The 26,133-nt window shown below is 46.4% G+C and overlaps 2 protein-coding genes across 2 annotated transcripts; both read right to left on the reverse strand.

Annotated features, from left to right (window-relative positions):
* Nucleotides 1–772: 772 nt before the first annotated feature.
* On the reverse strand, nt 773–11,602 carry LOC142212795 (acyl-coenzyme A thioesterase 1-like). The gene is made up of 3 exons (XM_075280844.1): nt 11,052–11,602; nt 10,599–10,801; nt 773–2,533 (listed from the first exon to the last, which is right to left on the reverse strand). Exons 1-3 carry the CDS (start codon nt 11,557–11,559, stop codon nt 1,931–1,933), a joined length of 1,314 nt encoding a protein of 437 aa, XP_075136945.1. The 5' UTR covers nt 11,560–11,602; the 3' UTR covers nt 773–1,930.
* Nucleotides 11,603–18,093: 6,491 nt separating this feature from the next.
* On the reverse strand, nt 18,094–20,813 carry LOC142212796 (acyl-coenzyme A thioesterase 1-like). The gene is made up of 3 exons (XM_075280845.1): nt 20,229–20,813; nt 19,776–19,978; nt 18,094–19,312 (listed from the first exon to the last, which is right to left on the reverse strand). The coding sequence occupies exons 1-3, from the start codon at nt 20,797–20,799 to the stop codon at nt 18,710–18,712; spliced, it is 1,377 nt and encodes a 458-aa protein (XP_075136946.1). The 5' UTR covers nt 20,800–20,813; the 3' UTR covers nt 18,094–18,709.
* Nucleotides 20,814–26,133: the final 5,320 nt, after the last annotated feature.

Consider the following 26,133-nt stretch of genomic DNA (forward strand, 5'->3'; position numbering starts at 1 on the left):
TATTATATGCTTGTCAGTATCATATTCACACACACAGTCAGCCACACAGCCAGTCACACTCAGCCACATACTCTCATACTCACCCATGAAGAGCCGCCAACGTCCACCTCCTTTTCACTGCAGGCGCTGATGACGTCATCGCGCCCGCGTCGGAGCAGAGGTCAAACTCTGCAGTCAGTGTAGGCCGCGGTCTACACTGACGGCTTTCAGCTATATGTGCATTTGCACGTACATCGCTCATCAACGGGGAATCCTGTACCGGATTTCCCATGGGTGAGCGATCTGGGTGACCACAGGCGTGCCGGCATGGAGGGCTCTGTGTGCCCTCTCTGGCACGCGTGCCATAGGTTCGCCATCACTGACCTAGTGGTTAGAGAGATGTCATAATAAGATAACAGAGAAGTCATGATGAGGAAGAGGAAATTCATTGAAGAGGAGAGGTAAGTATAAAAGTCTATATTACTACATCACTGCATGGAGTTGTCTGAGACTGTAAAGACAGGTATACTGTTATTCCAGAAACAGCACCACACTCCACCATGGGCTGTGTCTGGTATTGTAGCTCAACCTCAATCACATAAACAGAGCTTAGCTGAAATACTGGACTCATCTGATCATTGCTATACCAGTGATTTGCTGTATGGCATCTCAGGGCATTTTCTGTGGGGAGACACCAGGAAACGGTTCAATAACCTTTTTATACTTTCCACACCACTTATATATAACAGTTTTCTTCTAGGAGAATGAACTCAGAACGGAATGTAACATGGAGACAGGCACAAGATGGCATCCTTCACACTGTACTACTAGCATGACCAAAGCAGTCGTGTAGTGGACCATAAATTTTTCTTATTATATATTATTATTTACTTATTATGCTTACATATATAGCACCATCATATTCTGCAGCGCTTTACAGATATTGACAGTCATTGTCCCATATAGGGCTCACAATCTTCATTCCCTATCAGTATGTCTTTGGTGTGTGGGAGGAAACCCATGCAAACACGAGGAGAACATACAAACTCCTTGCAGATGTTGTCCTTGGCAGGATTTGAACCCAGGACTCCAGCACTGCAAGGCTGCAGTGCTATCCACTGAGTCACCGTGCTGTGGCTGTTAGTGCAAATACTGTATATTGCTGGTTATGGCTGCAGTGCATTATGAGTGCATAATATCAGATGTTTTGCACAGATGCAAGAAAATACTAGCTTATCCAAAGCTTCCTTCGATGAAACACGCTACGTAGTCATTTCTTTTATATTCACTCTCCAAGCATCCTTAAATAGGGACAGATACTTCCAAGGCCCACATGGTCTGATACGAAAAAAGTTTGCTGGAGAAATTGAATAGAAAATGAAAACTCCACATCTGTGGTCGGATTGTTATTGTCTATTTAATGTAACAATTTTGCAATATACTTTGTGTATCAATTCCTCATGGTTTTCTAGATCTCTTCTTGCATACTTATTGCTTGTATACTTCCGCTGAATAAAATCAGTCCATGGACACAGAGGTGCACAACCTGTTACAAAACAGATGTCTGATCATTGTCTGTGACTGTAATGCACTGTGCACCTGTGTGTCCATCACATATCCATGGACTGATTTATATCAGTAAACAAAGAATGACAGCAACCGGAGATCTAGAAAACCACAAGGGATTGATATAGAAAGTATATTGGAAAATTGTATAACTTTTCATTAAACAAACATAATATTTAGCTGGACAACCACTTTAGACATTTATGGTATAGTCATATGATAGATGTATGATCTACCTATCAGCAGAATAGGATGGATGCAGCTGCCACTTTGCCATGTGGGACAGATTGTGGGGATTCACATTCTGGAGATAGAAATGGTTCCCAGACAGAAGAGGAAGGAAAGTTATGGGTTTCTTGGTTTTCAATATCATAGCATAAAGTAGTCACAGTTTGTTCTTCAGGACACTCTTTTGGTTGAGGTATTTATGGAAGAAAGCCTGAATTCTCTGCCATGAGTCCACTTGTGCCAGTGCATGAGCCTTTGGTTCTCCTCCCCAAACCACTGGAAATCCAGCAAGCCTGTTCATAGAGGCTTTGCACAAGGGGAAATGTGGCGGTTCAATGTAATGACCAGCTTTGGGATATATCACAACTTCAGGCTTCTCTTTCCCTTCCTCTGCTAGTAGCTGGCATGCAGTTTGAGCATGGAAATCGCTTTTCCAATTCCGGTCATCTCCTGCCACAATAAACAGAAACTTGCAGTCAGCTCTTCCAACAGGAATAAGGCTCTTCCGGTTTGCCTCTTCTAATGGATTATGAAATACGTCACGAATATCACCCACTCCTGGCTGCGGGTGCTTTAATTTTTTACGGTCAAAGCCAATAGGAAGTAGAGTAATGTCCTTATAGTGAAGGGTTGCTGCAGTATTAGCCACTGAGCCATTTACGACAGCTGTGGCAGCGATGCCTTTCAGGAAGGAGCTCATAGAAAGAACCAAGTCTCCACCTTTAGAGTGGCCAAGAAGACCTATTCCCGGACCCTTTACCTAAAAACAGAGAGAAAACAGAAGTTGATCCTGTGGATGTGGAAAAAGTATCTGTAATGACATATATCTGTCCAAGCACGGATCCAGTAATCTATAATGTTTGAGATCATTAGACTTATGGTAGGGGTTGGGACTTGTACATATATTATAATACGTATGATAACATTTCAACACATTTTTCACGAGGGCTCTGAATCCACACTCATAAAGCCGCTATCAGAGGCCACTGTATTTTCCTGGGTTCCATGTGGAAGCGGGACTCTAGCTTAAAAAAATGGAGACCACCCAATGTGTAACAGACCTTGAGAGATCTATGGAGTTACATCCTTCCATACGGATTTAGGCGTCTAGTGGAGACATGTGTACATTAACGGGACCCAGCCTTACAGAGCATTGAGCACTCTCTTCTTCATTCTAAACACAAATTGTACGATAAGGGTAATACAGCTCACCCCCTGCTCGTAAGGCTTTTACGTAATAAAACATCGGAATAGGCCCAGCAGGTCCTGAGAGACAGAGGACAGCTTCGATACCACCCCAATACTATAGCATCGATTTTCTATGATTATTACCAATCCTTATTTACCCTGTCTAGCTCATTACTGACAGATGCTGCCCAGCGGGCATTCCTTATACGGGATTTCCTCCATGCTAGCCACCGTCCTGAGATCACCCTTGAAGCAGTGACATCCCTGAATTCCCCTATTACTTCCAAGTAACTTCAGGAGACTTTAAAGACTTTGCCTAGCGGTAAGGCTGCAGCATACATATATATTAAAATATATCAGGAGACGAAGCCTAGTTAATAGGCGAAACGCGCGTCAGGCGTTGGTGCGGTATATAGGGTAGGTTACCGTATTTTTCGGACTATAAGACGCACTTTTTTTCCCCCAAATTTTGGGGGAAAAGAAGGGTGCGTCTTATAGGCCGAATGTGGCGCCTGGCATCCGCTGTAATAGAGAGGCGGAAGCCGGCAAGTGATAGACGCCATTACAGGTGCCGGGGCCTGCGACATCGCTGCGCTCCTCTGCCCTGAATGAAGCCAGCAGCAGCTCCTCCGTCCCCCCCTTTGCTGGCTTCATGCAGGGCAGCGATGTCTCAGGCCCCGGTGTCTATCCCTCCCCGGCATCCGCCTCTCTAGTACAGCGGATGCCGGGTCTGCAGTCTGTATCAGCGGCCTCTTCTCCCCTGGGGCCGGTCCCCACCGGCCCCGTACCTGTAGAGTTGCAGGCCGGCTCCTGCGCGGCGATATCGCAGGAGCCGACCTGTTCGAGTGACAGCCGGGAGCCTAATGAGGCTCCCAGGCCTGTCACTGCTGTATTAGTATTGCGGCTGGTCTCTATGACCAGCCGTAATACTAATAGACAGAATGTCCCATAGACGGCAATACAGTTGTATTGCCGTCTATGGGACTTGCGATCAAGTGACCGCAGGCTCAAGCCCCGGGGGGGAATAAAATAGTTTAAAAAAAAAGCTTTAAAAATATAAAATAAAAATATGAAATAAATAAAAGTTATAAATCACCTCCTGTCCCTAGAATATATATATAAAAGTAGAAAATCATATATAATAAACCACCGGGTTTTTTTTTCAATAAAAGGTGATCTAAGCAATAGATATTCCCCAAAATGGTATAACTAAAAAGTACTTCTGGACCCGCAAAAAAAAACACTCTATGCGTCCCCGTACAGCTGCAGGGTCACCTGTCAATGTGGCCTTGCAGCTGTTGCAAAACTACAACTCCCATATATTAAATATTTTACCAGTTTTTGCTTTTTTTCCCTATTTTCCTCCTCTAAAACCTGCGTCTTATAGTCCAGTGCGTCTTATAGTCCGAAAAATACGGTACTTGATTTATTGCTTATACTTTTGGTCAGAATGGCTATATAAGGTTATTTTCCTTGTGGGCTTTATACCCTCTTTTTGTACTTCGTGACCTGGACATATGCTATGGACTATTAGTGACTTAGGTTTCCCCATAAAAACTATTGATGTCTTACAGGTTACTATATATTATGCTATTGCAAATGCTTACCTATGTCGCTTGTGATTTATAAATTAACCCTTGCTTTAGTACATTACAGGACTTTTATGGCCTTTTCCCCCTTTTTCTTCTTTGTATGTTTCATTATTTTTAGTTTTTATTACGTACTAATAAACTTTTTTTTTAGAATTTTTTGTGGATTTTTTCTTGGTATATTTTATAGTTATTTTCCACATATTATCTTATATGCCTCTGTAGTTTTATACTTTAGTGAACAGCGCCAGGCAGCTGCCGCCAAGGCAAATAAAATTATGGGATTCATCAAAAGAGGTCTAGATTCTCATGACAAGAACATAGTTATGCCTCTATACAAATCACTGATACGGCCACGCTTGTGCTCAATTTTAGGCCCCAGTATACAAGAAAGACATAATCAAACTAGAAAAAGTACATAAAATGGTGGGATGATTAGGGGAATAGGTGGACTGGAGTACAACGATAGATTAACAAACTTGGGGTTATTCAGTTTAGAGAAAAGACGTCTATGGGGAGATCTAATTACAATGTACAAATACATGAAGGGACAATACAAAGAACTTTTTACTCCTAGGCCAGTGACATTGACAAGGGGACATCCACTACGTCTGGAGGAGAGAAAGTTTCATCAGCAACATAGAAGGGGATTCTTTTTATTTTTTAAATGTAGATTGTGAGCCCCATACAGGGCTCACAATGTACATTTTTTTTCCTATCAGTATTTCTTTGTAGAACGGGAGTAAATCCACGCAAAAACACGGGGAGAATATACAAACTCCTTGCAGATGTTGTTCCTGGCGGGATTCAAACCCAGGACTCCAACACTGCAGGGCTACAGTGCTAACCACTGAGCCACCGTGTTGCCCCATGGGGATTCTTTACAGTAAGAACAGTGAGGCTATGGGACTCTCTGCCCCAGGAAGAGGTGATGGTAGATTCAATGAACAAGGTCAGAGAGGGCATGGATGCCTTTCTTGAAGAGAACAATATTACGGGTTATAGCCTCTAGATTTTAAGGATACATTGATTCAGGGTTTTATACTGACTGCCAGATTGGAGTCGGGAAGGAATTTTTTTTCCCAGAAATGGGGCAATTGGCATAATCCTCATTTTTTTTTTTTTTTTTACCTTCCCCCTTCATCAAAACTGTAGGGATTGTAGGGTTATAGGTTGGACTTGATGGACTGATGTCTTCATCCAACCTCATCTATTATGTAACTATATATGTAAGATAATAGCTGATATTTTACTCACCGATCCCCACTACTGTCTTGCCTGACCTTCACTTTTGCCTCCATGGCGCAAGTGCTGAAGAATGCTCTGGAGGAAGAAGCAAAGGCCGGACTGGACAGGCGCAGGGATCAGTGAGTAAAATATTGTCTACTACTTGTTTGACTAAAACAATAGGAAGTGGCCGATTATAAAAAAAAAAAATGCTGCCTCTCAGTTTATGCCAGGAGATGCTGCCTGAGGCTGTTTACTAAGGTCGCCTCATAGCCCTGACTACGTCACAGCCAATTTGTGCTTCCTCACCCTAATCATTATTGCTCTAAGGGTGCCCAGATCTTGGGTATTGAAGCCAAAACCAGGCGTCGATGATAGAAGGAACAAAACAGTATAAAGGATAGTAGTTCTATCGTTTTTAATGCATACCAAGTTTTGGCTTAAAAAAAACAGCTTAAAAAAACAGCATATAAACATGTCCTCAGAGTAATGGTACACTTACACTGCCAGCGCGGCAACCATATGTGGCGAAAATCCATGAATTAAAAACAAAGCGTTACCTGCTCCATTGTGGTGCATTAGTTACCGAAGGTGGGCAGGATTTTAGCAACATGTAGTTATCTCTAAGCAGTGGCGTAACTACCGTGGTAGCAGCAGTAGCAGCTGCCACAGGGCCCGGGCCATTAGGGGGCCCGGTGACAGCTGCTACCGCTGCGGTTTTTTTAAAATAGGCTGTTACGGGCCTGTCACGGAGCAAAGGTATACGTCTTCCTCCGGATGGTCTTTTGAATCAACACGGACGCAAGAGGTCGGGAGACAACAGCAATTTATTGTAATCCACATAGTTAGTAGCCGGCGGCGGTCACATCAACCGTAATAACAATAAGTCCACAGAAGTCACAATCCAATGATAGCTTTGGCTCCTTGGTCCTGTAACTAAATCCTGGCTCTCTGCAGAGCTGTGCACAGGCCGGCTAACACATACTAACTGCTAGCTACATACTATATACTAAGACTGTTACACCTATATCTGTGGGTGGGAAGGGCTGAGTCACAGATCCTTCCCCCCTCACCTATACCAAGGAGAGCAGACTCCCTGTCTACTATGGACAATGCACCATCCAACATCTTCTTGGAGACACTGATCAGATTATCTCCACCCATTGTCCTCACTAGTTAGAGGTATTTGCATACAATGTGCTAACACACTAGACCCTAATCAGCCAACTACACATTGATGTATATAACAGGTTAGAGAATACATTCCACATGAAATATATATTACACATTGCCTATAGTATAGACTCTAACCATCCCGTGACAACCCCTCCCCCTCTCAAAACATGTGCATGACACAATTGGCCTACACAGGTAAATTGGGGAATGCACATCAGTCTCTATAGCTCATATGTCCTCCTGCCGGGATAACCCATCTGCGTTCTGGTGTTGGTTCCCTCGGCGGTACTGAATGGTAAAGTTGTAGGGTTGAAGGGCTGGCATCTGGCAGAAAATCCGGTCGATCCATGTTGGCATCTCTCTGAGCTTGGCTTCGGGTCACTGCTCCCACAAAGTGGCACTGTAGATTTCCAACATCGTTGCCTAACAGAACATCGGCCGGCAGCCCGCTCATCACACCAATTGTGCATCGTTTTGGTCCATAACCATAGTCGAGTTCCACGGTAGCTTTAGGAATACGTTTCCGAGTACCTCCTGCCAACTCGATAGAAATGCCAGGGCCCTCCTCTAGGGCCTCGGGTCGAACTACTCGGGGGTCCGCTACCGTTAGGAAAGCTCCCGAGTCCCGGAATCCAACAACTGTTCGGCCATCCAGTAGGACCTCCTGCAAGTGCTTCCGCTGAAGGTTTGCGGGATGTGTGGCAGAGGGCTGAATCCCATAGACCCCTGGAGGTGGAACAGATGGGTCATTCATGGAGTCATCTGGAAATGGGGCCAAACTTTCTGTCCTAGGGGTGGTTCCCAGGTAGTGAATAGGCCGGGATGCCACGGTGGCCCGTGCCCCCATGTTAACAGGGCAACTAGCTTGCAAATGTCCAGGCCGCCCGCACCCAAAACATCTGCGCTCTAGCATTCTTCCAGTAGGTCGTTGTCTAGGGACAGGGTTGTTCATAGCTGGAGGCCGATGGGCTGGGGCAGGGGTAGAGGGGGAATTGTAATCCTGAGGCCGGGCACGAAAGGTGGGTGGCTGGATGAAGGGTGTCTGGCGGACTGTGGTAGTTTTCCGCTCCTCTGCAAACAACCTCTTCCACTGCGGCTTGATGGTCAGGCCCTCATCTGCAAGAGAAGCAGCTTGCTCAACTGTGGCTGGGTTCCGTTCCACCACCCACTCACGGATCTCAGCGGGGCACTGGGAAAAGAACTGTTCCTTAAGTATGACTTGGAGGATCTTATCGACTGTGACAGCCTCCTCTCCTTCTAGCCAGCGCTTGCATGCTTGCTTCAACTTGTGGGCGAACATGTGGAAGGAGCTTCCCCCATTGTAAGACAAAGAGCGGAACTGAACTCGGTAGGTCTCTGGAGTGACTGCATAATACTTCTGCACCGCTCTTTTAATGGCCTCATAGTCCCGCTGATCACTAGGGTCCATGGCTCTGAGAGCTTCCGCAGCCCCATCTCGTAGGCGTCCCACCAGATACCGGACCCAATCCTTCTCTGGGACTTCCATCAGGTGGCACTGGTGTTCGAAGTCCTGAAAATATCCATCAACATCCCCAGCCGCTTCATCAAAGGTCTTGAAGTGTTTATGGGAGACATATGGTGGTTCTCTCACGGTTGGGCTGGGGGTCGACGTTTGATTATAATTCCGCGTAGTTATCTCAGCCATTCGCATTTCATGCGCCATTCTTTCCTTTTCATGCGCCATTCTCTGTTCCTCCTTCTCCGTTTCCTGAGCCCTCTGTAACGCTCTACTCCTTTGCTCTGCAGTTGCTTCTAGCCCCAGCACTGCCAATTCCTCCTCATACAAAACAACCCATCTGCTCTTTTGGGTCTGTACCTGCCACTCCCGTATCTCTACTGTCTCCTGGGGGCAGCCCTCCTCATGGTCGCTTTGCAGGGTCATCTCCTCCAGTGCCTCGATCAGTTGCTCTTTCGTTCTTCCCTGGTAACTCAGGTTTAGTTCCCGGGCCCTTACTTGTAGACTTGCCATAGTCCAGTTCCTGTATTCTGAGGTTGTGGCTCCATTAATCGCTGAGCTGCTGTAGTCCATCTCGCTGTCCGCTGTTGATCCCACCGCTGCCAACCAGTTGTCACGGAGCAAAGGTATACGTCTTCCTCCGGATGGTCTTTTGAATCAACACGGACGCAAGAGGTCGGGAGACAACAGCAATTTATTGTAATCCACAAAGTTAGTAGCCGGCGGCGGTCACATCAACCGTAATAACAATAAGTCCACAGAAGTCACAATCCAATGATAGCTTTGGCTCCTTGGTCCTGTAACTAAATCCTGGCTCTCTGCAGAGCTGTGCACAGGCCGGCTAACACATACTAACTGCTAGCTACATACTATATACTAAGACTGTTACACCTATATCTGTGGGTGGGAAGGGCTGAGTCACAGATCCTTCCCCCCTCACCTATACCAAGGAGAGCAGACTCCCTGTCTACTATGGACAATGCACCATCCAGATTATCTCCACCCATTGTCCTCACTAGTTAGAGGTATTTGCATACAATGTGCTAACACACTAGACCCTAATCAGCCAACTACACATTGATGTATATAACAGGTTAGAGAATACATTCCACATGAAATATATATTACACATTGCCTATAGTATAGACTCTAACCATTCCGTGACAGGGCCCTATTCACTTGCCGATCCTGGCTGGGCCAGGATCGGCAAGTGACACAGCGGGCCCCACAGGGGCTATCATTATACTCGGGGGTCTTTGCAGACCCCCGAGTATAATGACTGGCGGATCGGGAGAGGTAATAAACATAAAAAACTGTTACTTACCTCTCCGCGATCCTGCCAGGCCTCCGTCCTACTGTTGTCTGACGTCTCTGACATCACATGAACCCGGCATACTTCCCGGGTCATGTGACGTCCGACGTCATTAACGAAGGACGCGAGCACAGGAGGACAGCACAGGAGGACAGCACAGCACAGGAGCCGGGGAACAGGTAAGAAGCAACAGTGTTTTTTTTAAAAAATATTTTTATTCCCCGGGTCTCCGATTATTATACTCTGGGGTCTGAAAAGACCCCAGAGTATAATAATTGTTTATGGGTGTCCACAGAGGGACACTATTGGGGTTAATACTGTGTGTAGGGGACACTATTGGGGTTAATACTGTGTGCAGGGGACACTATTGGGGTTAATACTGTGTGCAGGGGACACTATTGGGGTTAATACTGTGTGCAGGGGACACTATTGGGGTTAATACTGTGTGCAGGGGCCAGTAAGGGACATAATAGAGTGCGGAGGAGGGGGTCGGTCGAGGTCTTTGGCGTCACTTGGGATGGGGGGGGGCCCATGTCAAAAGTTCGCCACGGGGCCCCGCCATTCCTAGTTACGCCACTGTCTCTAAGTCTACGTTCACATCTGCGGTGGGTGTCTGTGCTGAGAAGATCCATCAGAAATCGCCTGACAATAAATAGCTACAGGTCGGACTTTTTTGACCGTGAATTTCAGTTAAACTAAATGGATAACTGACAGACCCCTTGGGATCCATTCCTGTGATTTTTGGGATCCATCTTTGCTGTTCTTCTGGTCATGCGATGGATCAGAAGAACAGAAACCAGAGTACAGATGTAAAGGTGATGTAGGTAAACTATCCTGCTGGGATAACACTACCCACCTGCGGATGCTGCAGCATATAGCTTACTGCCTCTTCAAAGTATTCCAGACGAAACTCCTTCATATCTTTAGGCAGATCCTCATAGTTATAGTAAGCCAATGCCAGGGTGGCAAAGCCTCTATTAGCCAGCAGGCTAGCCTTGTATTCCAGCAGGCCTCCACCTGTACCTTGTACCTCAATGACTCCTGGGAATGGACCGGGACCTGCAAATAAGAATAGTACTGAGTGGTGACATCTATATGGGGGAGGGGGGGGGGTCACTGGCTTACAATGGGTCCCCACACTGCAGCACTAGGGGAGGTGGATATCATTCTATATAACGAGGTCACGCTGCCATTCAGGAGCCTGGACAAGCTGGGTGACAACAGCTGTAGGAGCTGCCCTGGATGTGTTCTTATTTATACAGCCGGCCCCATGTATTATAACCGGGACTATGGAGCTTCTCCCACTCACCGGGCGGCAGGAAGAGGCTTCCCCTCACTCGTCCCTCCCGCACCGGCACCCGGGTCACCCCTTCCCCCAGGAAGCTCCTCTCCTGCACGGCTGCAGCTAGGAGAGCCCCGGGCGGGTGGTCCTGGTGCAGGGAGAAGCGCAGCTGGAAGGGGCTCCGCACGTCCTTCTTGAGCAGCCTCCTGAGGGGAGTCTGGGGCTCCAGGGACCACAGGGGCCCCTCCGGCTCCACTCCGGTGTAGCTGCCGCCTTCCAGGGCCGGGCTCCGGCTCACATCCAGCTCTCCGCTGCTGTCTGCTCGGTAGCGGCCCACGGAGGTGAAGAGCTGGCCGCCCTCATCGCTCAGAGCCGTGTGGAGACTGACGTCCTGGCCGGGGCTCAGACCGCGGACCTGGAGCTGCAGGGGGTCGTCATAGAGGCAGCGGCCCGGGGAGACGTGCAGGGACACGGCAGACATGGCACGGCTGGCCCAGGGCACTCGGGGTAAAGTTCTGTACAGCAGGCAGAGCATATTCAGGCCTCTATTCAGATGATGCAGTGCCCAGCCCCATGTCCTGCTGTCATGCCATACAGCATGAGAAGTGCCAGGAGGTGGCACCTGGGGGAGGGGGAGTTTAGGGATCGCCCATACTTTATCTGTATGGATGATTATAACTAAGATTTAGTATAACATATGCTGTGGACCTATAGCTGTATTGTTCTGCACAGTCTTAGGAACAAAAGTTTGTTGGATTTCTGTCATTTCAGACAGGTGTCCGGTGTTTTATACAGAATCTGTTACAGAGAGTCCTCATGGAGAGCAAACCCGAGATCAGAATGTGGATATAACAGAACCAGCCAGAATAACAGTATAATAGGGGCAGACTGTCACATAATCAGCCAGGGTGCCCACATAATAGGGGCAGACTGTCACATAATCAGCCAGGGTGCCCACATAATAGGGGCAGACTGTCACATAATCAGCCAGGGTGCCCACATAATAGGAGCAGACTGCTCACATAATCAGCCAGGGTGCCCACATAATAGGGGCAGACTGTCACATTATCAGCCAGGGTGCCCACATAATAGGGGCAGACTGTCACATAATCAGCCAGGGTGCCCACATAATAGGAGCAGACTGTCACATAATCAGCCAGGGTGCCCACATAATAGGAGCAGACTGTCACATAATCAGCCAGGGTGCCCACATAATAGGGGCAGACTGTCACATAATCAGCCAGGGTGCCCACATAATAGGAGCAGACTGTCACATTATCAGCCAGAGTGCCCACATAATAGGAGCAGACTGTCACATAATCAGCCAGGGTGCCCACATAATAGGAGCAGACTGTCACATAATCAGCCAGGGTGCCCACATAATAGGAGCAGACTGTCACATAATCAGCCAGGGTGCCCACATAATAGGGGCAGACTGTCACATAATCAGCCAGGGTGCCCACATAATAGGGGCAGACTGTCACATAATCAGCCAGGGTGCCCACATAATAGGAGCAGACTGTCACATAATCAGCCAGGGTGCCCACATAATAGGGGCCGACTGTCACATAATCAGCCAGAGTGCCCACATAATAGGGGCAGACTGTCACATAATCAGCCAGGGTGCCCACATAATAGGAGCAGACTGTCACATAATCAGCCAGGGTGCCCACATAATAGGGGCAGACTGTCACATAATCAGCCAGGGTGCCCACATAATAGGGGCAGACTGTCACATAATCAGCCAGGGTGCCCACATAATAGGGGCAGACTGTCACATAATCAGCCAGGGTGCCCACATAATAGGGGCCGACTGTCACATAATCAGCCAGAGTGCCCACATAATAGGAGCAGACTGTCACATAATCAGCCAGGGTGCCCACATAATAAGATACGATAATCCTTTAATAGTCCCACAGTGGGGAAATTTCAGTATGCTTCAGCTGCATAGTAATACAGATACAGGATAATACACAGTAAATATTACAGAAGTAGTTGACACACATATGCTGAGAAAGATATACTAGGAGTCCATAGCAGCTTAGGAACAGAGAAGAAAGAAGGAGGACATTCATAATCATTAGTTCTCTGTGCGGAGTGATCTTCGCTTGGTCTGATGTAGATTATACAGCCTGGTCGCGGTTGGAAGGAAGGACTTGCGATAGCGCTCCTTCTCACACTTGGGGTGAAGCAGACGGTTACTTACAGTGCTGCCAAGTCCCATCAGGGTCCCATACATGGGGTGGGATTTGTTCTCCCGCATGGAGGTCACCATGGACAGTATCCTTCAGTCACCCACCACCTGTACTGGGTCCAAGGGGCTCCCCAGGACAGAGCTGGCCCTCCTGATCAGCCTGTCAAGTCTATTTCTGTCCCTGGTTGATATACTGCTCCCCCAGCAGGCTACACCGAAAAAGATGGCTGAGGCAACCACAGAGTTGAAGAAGGCCCTAAGAAGTGTCCCCTGGACTCCGAAGGCCCTCAGCCTCCTGAGCAGGTAGAGTCTGCTGTGACCCTTTCTGTGCAGCGCCTCCAGGTGATCAGCCCAGTCTCGTTTATTATTGAGGAGCACACCCAAGATACTTATAGGTCCTGACTATCTCAATACATGTTCCTTGGATCTCCACCGGGGTCGGAGCACTCCTCCGTTTCCCAAAGTCCACCACCATCTCCTTGGTCTTCCCAGCATTAATCCTGAGCTGGTTCTGCTGGCACCATTCAACAAAATCCCGGTTTAAGTCTCTGTATTCCCTATTGTCACCATCAGTGATGAGGCCTACTATAGCAGAGTCATCGGAGTACTTCTGTAAGTAACAGCTGGAGGAGTTGTGCCTAAAGTCAGCAGTGTACAGTGTGAAGAGAAATGGGGCAAGAACTGTACCCTGTGGTGCCCCCGTACTTCAGATCACAGTGTCAGACACACAGTCCTGGGCTCTCACATACTGAGGGCGGTTTGTCAGGTAGTCTAGGATCCAGTTGGACAGGTGGTGGTCCACCAAGGTTTAGCTTGTCCCTCAGTAGCTCTGGCTGAATGGTGTTGAATGCACTGGAGAAATCAAAGAACATTATTCTCACAGTGTTCCCTGGTTTCTCCAGGTGAGAGAGAGCTCTATGAAGAAGGTGGATGATGGCATCATCTAGCCCAATGCCCGGCCGGTAGGCAAACTGGAGAGGGTCCAGAGCGGAGCTCATTAGGGGGCGTAGGTGTGTCAGGACCAGTCTCTCTAGGACCTTCATCAGGTGGGATGTCAGTGCTACGGGTCGGTAGTCATTGTAGTCCATCGGGTTGGGTTTCTTTGGGACTGGAACCACACAAGATGTTTTCCACAGTTGAGGTACCACTCCGAGCTTTAGACTCATATTGTACATGTGCGTAATAATACCACACAGCTGGTCACTGCAGACTATCACATTATCAGCAATTTTCATTTTGCATTTTCCTGCAATTTTAGGCGGTTGTCTCAAAGTAGTTGTACCGGAGCCATGGTTGCGCTATGGCAGGTACAGCACTGATACAAGCTTGTACATTAGCTGCAGCTCCTTCGTAGGATAGTGTGCAGACAGTGGGGTGCCCAAGCATAGGGGTGCCTAGGGCCCACTGTACATGCAATTGTTATCAGAGTAATTCAAAAATTCCTAAAACTACTAGAAGCTGAATGTCAGTGTGAATAGAGCCTTCCCCCCAAGGGTACATTCTAGAGGTGTAACCAGCTGGTGATAAGGTGGGTGAGCTCCCCCTGTGATCCTGTGTGGCCCACCCCCGGGCCGCCATTAATACATGCTGTACTTTTAATTTGATTGTTGTCTCCAGGGCACTGATCTAATTAAAATGCGCCTGCTGCTCCCTTATCTTGTAAGTAGGAGGCAGCGGCAGCTTCTGCTATATGTCCATCAAGAGATCACAGGCAGCCAAGTACAACTTTTCTTTTTAAGCACACATGTGGGCCTTTTAATAGTACAGGGGGGATAATTTATATAAAGGGTGATTATGGTGTATTATGGCTATGAAAGGGGGAATCATTATTATAAAGAGTAATTATGGGGCATTATGGCTATAAAGTGGAAGAACATTTATATAAAGGCTCAGAACTAAATGATCCTGCAGTGTGTCTGTGTTTCTTTCTTTTTAGTTGCTATGATTCCTAGGATTTCTCTATCTGCCATGAGCTTGTATGTGTTTTCTCTCTTGATATATACTACTGTACCATCCATGAAACTGTATCACTGAAATTTCCCCATTGTGGGACTATTAAATAAGCATCCTAGTTCATCTTGCCAAGGATTCTACAACTGATTCAGGCGCAGCGTAACCACCAATTAACCCCATTCATGTATGTAAAAGCCGCAGGGGAAAGCTGGATGCCGTACTTTACAATTATGATCTGTAACCAACTGTTCCTCCATGGCAGACTTCTAGGTTTGTAAAAGACTCACTTTCTCTTTCAAGAATCTTGAACAGGCCAGACACATTAGCCTTTTGGCCAGTGACTGGACATGTAGATACTGCAAATAGTAGATCACAGCTAACCAACTTTGGTCTGCTGAAAACTATTGGCCATACTGGATATTTGTAGTCGAATGTTTGCAAAAAATTCAACTGTTAGGCAATTTAGGCCAAATTGTACAGTCACTGCAATTTATGTATTTTTTTTAAACAACTAAACTGCTACCTGACTGGGTATTTGATGATGGGATCATTTCTATGACAGCAGATTCCACAGCCCAAATGAATGGGGGTGGGGACTGGAGGACGGAAGTAGTAGTGGTGATAACTGTGTCACTGAATAGGCCAAAGGCCCTAAACCAATCTCCCCCAGCACATCTCCTAGGCCGCACTGATGACATATTATATATTTATGACCATTTGGACTATATACCTTGGTTGATGCAACCCATATACTACTATTATATTAAAAAACATCTTTCTCAGCTAATATGGACTTACGGGTAAATCATTTGACATTTATTTTCCCATACTTATCTCCATTTAGTAACAGTAATGTGGCTCCCCCTTTTATGTTACATATTTGTATATTTATTTGTTTTTATATATGGTAAATAAATATAAATTATTTTTATATATGTATGAGACTTTTTTGTATGATTTCCATATGCGAGGTTCACACCTGCATTCATGTTTCTGTTCCTCGGGTCCACTTGTGGATCCCAAAAACGGAAACCCAATCTGCTTAAAAAGAAGTTACCTATGGAAACCTGCGGACGCCATAGACCCTTGATGGCGAACCTATGGCACGGGTGCCAGAGGTGGCACTCAGAGCCCTCTCTGTGGGCACCCATCTGTGGAACAGATTATACTGTAAAGGGCCACTGTGGAGCAAACTGTACTGTGTGGGGGCCACTGCGGAGCAGACTGTACAGTGTGGGGGCCTCTGTGAAACAGATTGGACTGAGTGAGGACCCTTCACTATTTATATCTCACAGTACAGCTGCTTAATACTGCAAGGAGATACGAGTACACCCTTGCAGAGTTAAGAGTGGTCCGGAACTGGTTAATCAATGTCTTGTTAATAAAAAACTAAAAATCTAGGGACATTGGTTTGGATGCAAACTGATATGTGCGCCGTTCAATATAAATTTTTTTACTAGTAACAAAAAGTGTGTGCGTACAGTCGTATCCAATACTGGCATCAATTAGAAAGGTTTAATTAAAACATATATTAACTATATACAGCAGACAACAGTACACAATAATAAAAGATTACCCTAAAGATACTATATATTCACTCAATGGACGTCACATGGCAGCATTCAATTCAAGTGAAACAGGCTATTCACGTGACATGACGTAATCTTTACCCAACATGTTAAATATTTATAAAGTGCATTTATTCATTATAAATTATTACTTAATTAGCTGCAGTGCTCGAATACAGTTCACACACAGTAGATTTGCTGTCCCATTCATCAAAACGCAGTTTGTAGAAATTCATACACAAACCAAAGAAATTCCTTCAATCATATCACGGACTTCATATTCAGTCAAAGACATTTCTGCAACAAATCTGTGGTTATTGGCCACTATATTACCGTGTTTCCCCGGAAATAAGACAGTGTCTTATATTAAATTGTCTCCTTAAATATAGGACCTGTCTTATTTTCGGGAGACGTCTTATTACAACCGGCAGTCATGCCGGCACTTCCTTAGCGGAGCATCAGCATGACTGTCGGTTGTAGGTAGTGTAGGAGAGGGGGAAGGTATCATACTTACTTTACCCATCTTCCTAGCAGCGCTGGTGCTGCTGTTCGTCCTGGCAGTGGTGGTGGGGGCTTAGTGAGGCTTCGGGGGCGGCGCTTAGCGATCCCCACTTCACTGACACAGCAGCCGTGCTCTGTGCTCCGTGTGCACAGGAAAGCCGGCTGCTGCCTCTCCTGTATGCCGGCTGCTGCCTCTCCTGTATGCCGGCTGCTGCCTCTGGGATGAGCTGGGAGAGCTCATCCTACAGCAGCAGGGACAGTGGACACAACAGCAGAGGCAGCAGCCGGCTGTGCTGTGCACACGGAGCACAGAGCACGGCACGTGTCAGTGAAGTGGGATCGCTAAGCCCCGCCCACCACTGCCGTACATGCCTTATTTTCGGGGGGTGCCTTATATTAGGCAATTCAACAGAAACCCCCCGCATGCCTTACTTTTGGCGGTGTCCTACTTTCGGGGAAACACTGTAGTACTGTATAAGAATGAATCTTATGGAGACACTCGAAGGGTTTTCCAGGATAAAACTATTGATAACCTATCCTAGAATAGGTCACTAATGTCAGATCTGTGACCATCTGACATTTTACACCCCCCATCGATAAGCTGTTCTCAGCAGCTGAGACACAAAGAATGGAACACGAAGCAGAGAGCTCCGTTCTCTTTGTAGTGGCTGAACTGAGTCACTGCAGCTAAGGTCATATTGAAATGAATGGAAGCTGCACTTACGACAACTACACAGAAAACAGATGTCTGCTGCTTATTCCGTTCTCTGTGTATCAGCTGCTGAAAACATCTGATTGGTGGGGTGTCAAACACCAACTAGTCTAATTTTGATGAATTTCCTAAGGATTTAACCTCTTTTATAAAACATCAGAATTTCATGTTCTCTGCCACATTGTACATTAGTTACACCCTGCTCCTTGGCCAGCCTCCTGTAGTTGTCTGCACAGTACTTTCACCCATAAGATGGCGGCAGATGGAAGGGCATATGATGAAACATGTCATCATACCTCCTCCATTGAAATATAATGAGGGGAATTTATTACAACTGGAATTCTGTAGGTCAGTGTTAAGATGTTAAGTCTCAGATTAGCGCTAAATACACCTGAATGATCAGGAGGATCCAGCCTCTTAGTAATCCAGGTGCACTCCTGTGCGCCGGAATAGAAATCTCAGCCAGTCAGGAGGTGGCATAGATTTCCTATATAACTCAATCCAGGTGTACGTTATAGTACATTTGTCAAATACATGGGAGTGCAAAAAGAGGGAAGTGTCACATCTTTGGTGCAAAAAGTGGTGACCCACAACTATTCCCATCTACACCAGTTTTCTGGATTAAAGGGCATAGTAAATTCTATCAAGGTGTCAAATTCCCAAAATCCAGGACTTGTGCATAGCTAGATGGCAGGCACACTGTACTAATAAAGTAGCCATTCCCTTTTAAGGCTTGTGTCTTCAGAACACATCATGGTCACAGTTTGTTTTCCAGGACACTCTTTTGGTTGAGGTATTTATGGAAGAATGCCTGAATTCTCTGCCATGAGTCCACTTGTGCCAGTGCATGAGCCTTTGGTTCTCCTCCCCAAACCACAGGAAGTCCAATAACTCTGTGCACAGATGCTTTGCAGAAGGGAAAATGTGGCGGTTCAATATAGTGGCCAGCTTTGGGATATATCACAACTTCAGGCTTTTCTTTCCCTTCCTCTGCTAGTAGCTGGCATGCAGTTTGGGCATAGAATTCGCTTTTCCAATTCCGGTCATCTCCTGCCACAATAAACAGAAACTTGCAGTCAGCTCTTCCAACAGGTATAAGGCTCTTCCGGTTTGCTTCTTCAAGTGGCTCACCTAATACGTCACTGACATCACCCACTCCTGGCTGCAGGTACTTTAATTTTTTAATATCAATGCCAATAGGAAGCAGAGTAATGTCCTTATAGTGAAGGGCTGCTCCTGTATTAGCCACTGAGCCATTTACGACAGCTGTGGCAGCTATGCCTTTCAAGAAGGAGCTCATAGAAAGAACCAAATCTCCACCTTTAGAATGACCAAGGAGACCTATTCCTGGACCCTTCACCTAAAAACAGAGAGAAAACAGAGGATGATCCAGTGGATAGAGGATATGTGAGAAGGAGTGGGGATCAGTAAGTGAGGCTACAGACCCATACACCCAAACAAATTTTCAGACCCCAGAGTCTAATCAGCCCATAGTATAATGATAGTTTGTAGGTGGTCGATTATGGGGCATAAAACTGTATGCAGGGGCTGCTATGGGACATTATAGTGTGTGTAAATGGGGCGTTATACTGTGTGGAGGCCAAGAAAGGGGGTGCTATGGCATGGGGGCTACCCCAAGTCAAAAGTTTGCTGGGGGTCCAGTCTTTGCTAGTTACGCCCCTGGTCCCTTGGTATCCATTCGTGTCTGTGACCTTGGGATCCATCTTTTCTGTTATTCTTTTGTGGACCAGAAAAACAGAAAGAAAAAGCACAGATGTAAAGGTGACGTAGGTAAACTATCCTGCTGGGATAACACTACCCACCTGCGGATGCTGCAGCATATAGCTTACTGCCTCTTCAAAGTATTCCAGACGAAACTCCTTCATATCTTTAGGCAGATCCTCATAGTTATAGTAAGCCAATGCCAGGGTGGCAAAGCCTCTATTAGCCAGCAGGCTAGCCTTGTATTCCAGCAGGCCTCCACCTGTACCTTGTACCTCAATGACTCCTGGGAATGGACCGGGACCTGCAAATAAGAATAGTACTGAGTGGTGACATCTATATGGGGGAGGGGAGGGGGGTCCTGGCTTACAATGGGTCCCCACACTGCAGCACTAGGGGAGGTGGATATCATTCTATATAACGAGGTCACGCTGCCATTCAGGAGCCTGGACAAGCTGGGTGACAACAGCTGTAGGAGCTGCCCTGGATGTGTTCTTATTTATACAGCCGGCCCCATGTATTATAACCGGGACTATGGAGCTTCTCCCACTCACCGGGCGGCAGGAAGAGGCTTCCCCTCACTCGTCCCTCCCGCACCGGCACCCGGGTCACCCCTTCCCCCAGGAAGCTCCTCTCCTGCACGGCTGCAGCTAGGAGAGCCCCGGGCGGGTGGTCCTGGTGCAGGGAGAAGCGCAGCTGGAAGGGGCTCCGCACGTCCTTCTTGAGCAGCCTCCTGAGGGGAGTCTGGGGCTCCAGGGACCACAGGGGCCCCTCCGGCTCCACTCCGGTGTAGCTGCCGCCTTCCAGGGCCGGGCTCCGGCTCACATCCAGCTCTCCGCTGCTGTCTGCTCGGTAGCGGCCCACGGAGGTGAAGAGCTGGCCGCCCTCATCGCTCAGAGCCGTGTGGAGACTGACGTCCTGGCCGGGGCTCAGACCGCGGACCTGGAACTGCAGGGGGTCGTCATAGAGGCAGCGGCCCGGGGAGACGTGCAGGGACACGGCAGACATGGCACGGCTGGCCCAGGGCACTCGGGGTAAAGTTCTGTACAGCAGAGAAGGCATGGTTTGGCGACAGTTCAGATGATGCAGTGCCCAGCCCCATGTTCTGCTGTTATGTGGGTACATACAGCATGAGAAGTGCCAGGAGGTGGCACCTGGGGGGGGGGGGGGGGGGCGAGTTTAGGGATCGCCCATACTTTATCTGGATAATTATAAGCCACAATTATAACATATGCTGTGGACCTATAGCTGTAGTGTTCTGCACAGTCATAGGAGCAGAATGTAAATGGCGGTGTCAGATCTGTCATTTTCTCTATAATAAAAGTTTGTTGGATTTCTGTCATTTCAGACAGGTGTCCGGTGTTTTATACAGAATCTGTTACAGAGAGTCCTCATGGAGAACAAAGCCGAGGTCAGAATGTGGATATAACAGAACCAGCCAGAATAACAATATAATAGGGGCTGACTGTCACATAATCAGCCAGGGTGCCCACATAATAGGGGCTGACTGTCACATAATCAGCCAGGGTGCCCACATAATAGGAGCCGACTGTCACATTATCAGCCAGGGTGCCCACATAATAGGGGCCGACTGTCACATTATCAGCCAGGGTGCCCACATAATAGGAGCAGACTGTCACATTATCAGCCAGGGTGCCCACATAATAGGGGCCGACCGTCACATAATCAGCCAGGGTGCCCACATAATAGGGGCAGACCGTCACATAATCAGCCAGGGTGCCCACATAATAGGGGCCGACTGTCACATAATCAGCCAGGGTGCCCACATAATAGGGGCTGACTGTCACATAATCAGCCAGGGTGCCCACATAATAGGAGCCGACTGTCACATTATCAGCCAGGGTGCCCACATAATAGGGGCAGACTGTCACATTATCAGCCAGGGTGCCCACATAATAGGAGCCGACTGTCACATTATCAGCCAGGGTGCCCACATAATAGGGGCAGACTGTCACATTATCAGCCAGGGTGCCCACATAATAGGGGCCGACTGTCACATTATCAGCCAGGGTGCCCACATAATAGGAGCAGACCGTCACATTATCAGCCAGGGTGCCCACATAATAGGGGCCGACCGTCACATAATCAGCCAGGGTGCCCACATAATAGGGGCAGACCGTCACATAATCAGCCAGGGTGCCCACATAATAGGGGCCGACTGTCACATTATCAGCCAGGGTGCCCACATAATAGGGGCCGACTGTCACATTATCAGCCAGGGTGCCCACATAATAGGGGCTGACTGTCACATAATCAGCCAGGGTGCCCACATAATAGGGGCCGACTGTCACATTATCAGCCAGAGTGCCCACATAATAGGGGCCGACTGTCACATTATCAGCCAGGGTGCCCACATAATAGGGGCCGACTACTCACATTATCAGCCAGGGTGCCCCCATAATAGGGGCAGACTACTCACATTATCAGCATTGCATGTAGATTGGCAGATTTGTTTCTGCAGTTTGCAGATGAGATTCTGTAAAATCTCATCCCCATTGCTCCATTTTTAATACACCTATTTAGATAAAATGCATCCTGCTGCAAGACCCCAAGAACACAGAGCAGATGTCTGCTTTTTGGCACAGGCGGGAGATGACGTTATACAGACACAGACGACCTATGTGTGGTAATGGCGCATAGAGTGCATCTCAAAAACAAAAGGCCATGTCTGCTCTATTCCTGTCCATCAGCAGAGAAGGCGTCACTTTGCTTACACAAATGCCACAGTCCCTTCAAACAGATGATCAGTGGAGGTCCCGGATGTTGGAACTAAACTTTTTTTTTTTTTAATTCTTGACCTGGAAAACCTCTTTAGGCCAGGGCCCCACATGACGGGAACACCGCGATGTGCCCACGGCGGAAACACTGAGGGTAAAATTATCCTTATTGGCTGTTTGCACACTACAGTATTTTTCATGGGCCTCCGGGCTATGGATTTGGCGGTTCCATAGACTTCTTTGTGCACAAAGCTGTGAATTTTGCAGCGGCATAGAAGTCTATGGAGATGTAGAATCCACAGCCCAGAGACCCATGAAAAATCCTGTAGCGTGCAAGCAGCCTTACTGAGCAGCCATATTGGTCAGGAGAAAACTGCCAGATAGTAAGATTGTCATTATTGCTGACTATACAGGAGCCTTCATCACTGAAGCTGCTGAGGTAAAGTGAAAGCTGAGCTCTGATTGGTTGCTATGGGCAACTCCACAAGTCTGCCTGTGAGGCGGTTTTCATTACTGAGACGTCAGCTCCTTCAGGTCATAGTATGCGACCATTCACACGGAGGAAAATGGTGAGGAATTTAGTGTGAAATTTCAGCGCTGAAAAAAGCCTCCAATTGACTTCAATGGTTTCTTTTTTTCTGCTAGAACGGAGTTTTTTGGCGAGGAAAAGATTTGTTTCAGGAATTAGGAAATGGCTTTTTGAAGAGGTTTTTGGAGCATTTTTTGAGTTTTTTTCCCCTTCAGCACAATGCATAGGCCTTGAAAAAAAAAACGCTAGCATTTTTTCCATGCGTTTTTTGCCAATTCTGCGCCCGAATCCGTGACGTGGATTTTACGCCACCCATTGACTGTATTGATTTTTGCAGGCAGAATCCGCCTGAAGGAAGCTTTTTTTTCCGCAAGTGGAGAAATAAAGCGAGAGGAACCCATAGAACTCTATGGGGAGGTGTTTATTCCATGTGGATTCTGACGCGGATTCAACGTCAAAATCAGTGCCAAATAAGGAAATGGCGCTGTATTTGGCGCTGAATTTTCAGGTAGCACAAAATTATGCGAGTGGAGAAAAAAGCTAGCCAAACCCATTGAAATCAATGGGAGGCTTTCTTTCAGCTCTGAAAATGCAGCGCCAAATACAGCGTCATTTTCTTCCGTGTGAATGGACCCTAATACTCTGTGAGGGCTGCTCTGGATTTATTATTCCTCCTATTATATCTCTTATCAGTGTCAGGTGTTGCTTCCAAGCGACATGTTGCAGCTTTGCAAATCGCAGCATGTCAATTATATCTACGGAAACGCTGGCAGCTTTCCCGTAGATATAATGTTAAGAGAAAGTCCGCGGAGGAAAACTCTGTGAACTTTCTCTTAAAAGCGCTGCGGAAAGAACCGCAATGCGTTCACGTGAGCTGGCACACATTGAAGTGAATGGGATCTGTTTTGAGCGCTCACACTCTGACACATGTATACGTGTATGAATGCGCGGCGCGTTACTCCGTGGGAATAGAGCCTTAGCCTTTTGGCCAGTGATTGGACATGTAGCTACCACAAACAGTAGATCACAGCTGGCCAATTTTGGGCTGCTGAAAACAATTGGCCATGCTGGATATGTTTGGGCGACTGTTGATTGAAATAGCTTTTAATTACAGTAAATGTAACCTCATGTCACAGGGAGTTTTCCCATGAACAGAGCAATATTTACATTTTTAGTAAATTAAGATGTAGATATTGTTGAAGATGTAAATATTGACTAATTATGCAGAGTTTTAAAGATTTTCTCAAGTTATCACACTAAATTCACACCTGCATTCCGGTTTACATTCGTGGAATCTAGTGGACAACTCAAAAGCTTACAATTCAAGAGCCAAAGCCTCTGAACAATTTTGATGCAATCGCAAAAACTGGAATCCCACATTTAAGAAGGGGATATGACAACTGCTCCATTGCAGAAAACGGTTAGTTGCTGTGTCTTTGCGCTGCACCACTGTCCCTAGAGCCAGATGAAGTGATTGAATTCAGTGGCATAAGTAAAGTTTTGTGGTCCCCGGTGCAATATTTTGTCCGGATCCCCCTACCTCATTCCTACAGCGAATTCTTGATAGTGATGGTTATGGGTGATAAGGAGTTTAATGAGCCTTGATGTGGTTGGGGTAATCTGTGGGTCTCCTTGGTTTATGGGCCAGATGGAAGCTGTAATCTCAATACTGATGTTAGTGCTTATGGGCCCCCTAAGGCTCCTGGGCCCCAGTGCAACTGCAACCTCTGCACCCCTGAGTGAACCTAAACTCCCTTGACAACACCTTTAGTTTTCCATGGCTCTTTTTCAGTGTACATTTACCTTATCCTATGGCAAAAACAAGGGATCTGAGTGACTTTGAAAGACACATGGTCATTGAGCTTAAAAAAAATAAATAAATGTAAATTTCTAACCTTATGAAGTCTCACAACGAAAGTATACTGAGAATGGAGTGATAAAGGCTAAACATCCAGAGAAAGGGGATCTTGTGGACTTAAATGTTTACACAGGGGTCACAGGAACATGTCAAGCATTGTTTTGATATTCAGCCAGTGCAAAGTCAAGCAAACTGCAGCCGAATACGCCCAAAACATTTGGGCTCCAGCTAATGTATGCAAAGACATTGGCTCAGATTTGCTACCGTAGCAGTGTAGTCTTAGACATAAAATCCAAAACTACTCCAGATTTATCACAGTGACTAGTGACTGATGCAGAATGATACATCTGGCATATCTTTAAACTGTCCAGTCTACATTTATACTAAATGCGTCAGCAGTTCAGGCTGTGAAGGTGGACTAAAGGTGTTTGGTGGAATGTTTGTTTGGTACATCCTGAATCTTATAGTACCTGTGGATTATACCTCCTTTTGCCACAATAAATTTCTGAAGGGCAAAGAAGGGTCTAACAAGCTATTATATGGAGGTCTCTAATAAAATGGCCATTCAGTATACAATAGGGAAAATGCTTCAGTTTGTTTCTGATTATTCTGGAGTCTATGTACTCTGAAAAAAGAAAAAATCTAGGGACACTGCATGTCAACATTCAATACAAACTTTTTCCAGTAACAAAAAGTGGGCAAATTGGTGTGTGTGTGTACAGTAGAGGTTCCAGTCACATCCAATATTGACATAAGTTAGAATGGTTTTAAATAAATCATATATATATTACATCCTTTCATGTGAAAAGCAGACAACAGTACACAAATAAAAGATTACCCTAAAACTACAGTCACACGATGGACGTCGCATGGGAGCAAACTATAGGTCATGTCCTATTTTTGGCCATTTTCAGATTCCTCCCTATACTCAAATGTATAGGGGATCTTTGAAAACGGGGGCCTCTCGACTGCAAGACAGCCCTGAAAAATAGATGTTTTTCAGTTATTTTGCACATCGATCACATGAATGTAGCTTTAAACATACAGATATTAGATTATAGAAATCTTCTTTACCCAACATGTCATATTTATAAAGTTCACTATTCATTATAAATTATTACTTCATTAGCTGCAATGTTTGGATACAGTACACACACAGCAGATTTGCTGCAAATTTTTCTGGGACTTTCCCATTCATCAAAACACAGTTTGTAGAAATTCATACCTGAGGAAGAAACCTTCATTCATATTATGGACTTGATATTCAGTCACAGCAATTTGGTCACTGGCCACTATATTAGTAGTATATAAGAATAAATCTTATTAAGGCACTC

This window comes from Leptodactylus fuscus, chromosome 7 (genome assembly GCF_031893055.1).
Source record: "Leptodactylus fuscus isolate aLepFus1 chromosome 7, aLepFus1.hap2, whole genome shotgun sequence".
NCBI lineage: Eukaryota > Metazoa > Chordata > Amphibia > Anura > Leptodactylidae > Leptodactylus > Leptodactylus fuscus.

Bases quoted from the DNA above. Each gene is read 5' to 3' on its own strand.
- LOC142212796 (XM_075280845.1), bottom strand. From the start codon at position 20,799: ATGTACCCACATAACAGCAGAACATGGGGCTGGGCACTGCATCATCTG. The intron at 19,979-20,228 runs GTGAGTGGGAGA...TCTTATTTGCAG, and splicing joins AAGCCTCTTCCTGCCGCCCG to GTCCCGGTCCATTCCCAGGA. The intron at 19,313-19,775 runs GTGGGTAGTGTT...CTCTGTTTTTAG, and splicing joins ATATGCTGCAGCATCCGCAG to GTGAAGGGTCCAGGAATAGG.
- LOC142212795 (XM_075280844.1), bottom strand. From the start codon at position 11,559: ATGCTCTGCCTGCTGTACAGAACTTTACCCCGAGTGCCCTGGGCCAGC. The intron at 10,802-11,051 runs GTGAGTGGGAGA...TCTTATTTGCAG, and splicing joins AAGCCTCTTCCTGCCGCCCG to GTCCCGGTCCATTCCCAGGA. The intron at 2,534-10,598 runs GTGGGTAGTGTT...CTCTGTTTTTAG, and splicing joins ATATGCTGCAGCATCCGCAG to GTAAAGGGTCCGGGAATAGG.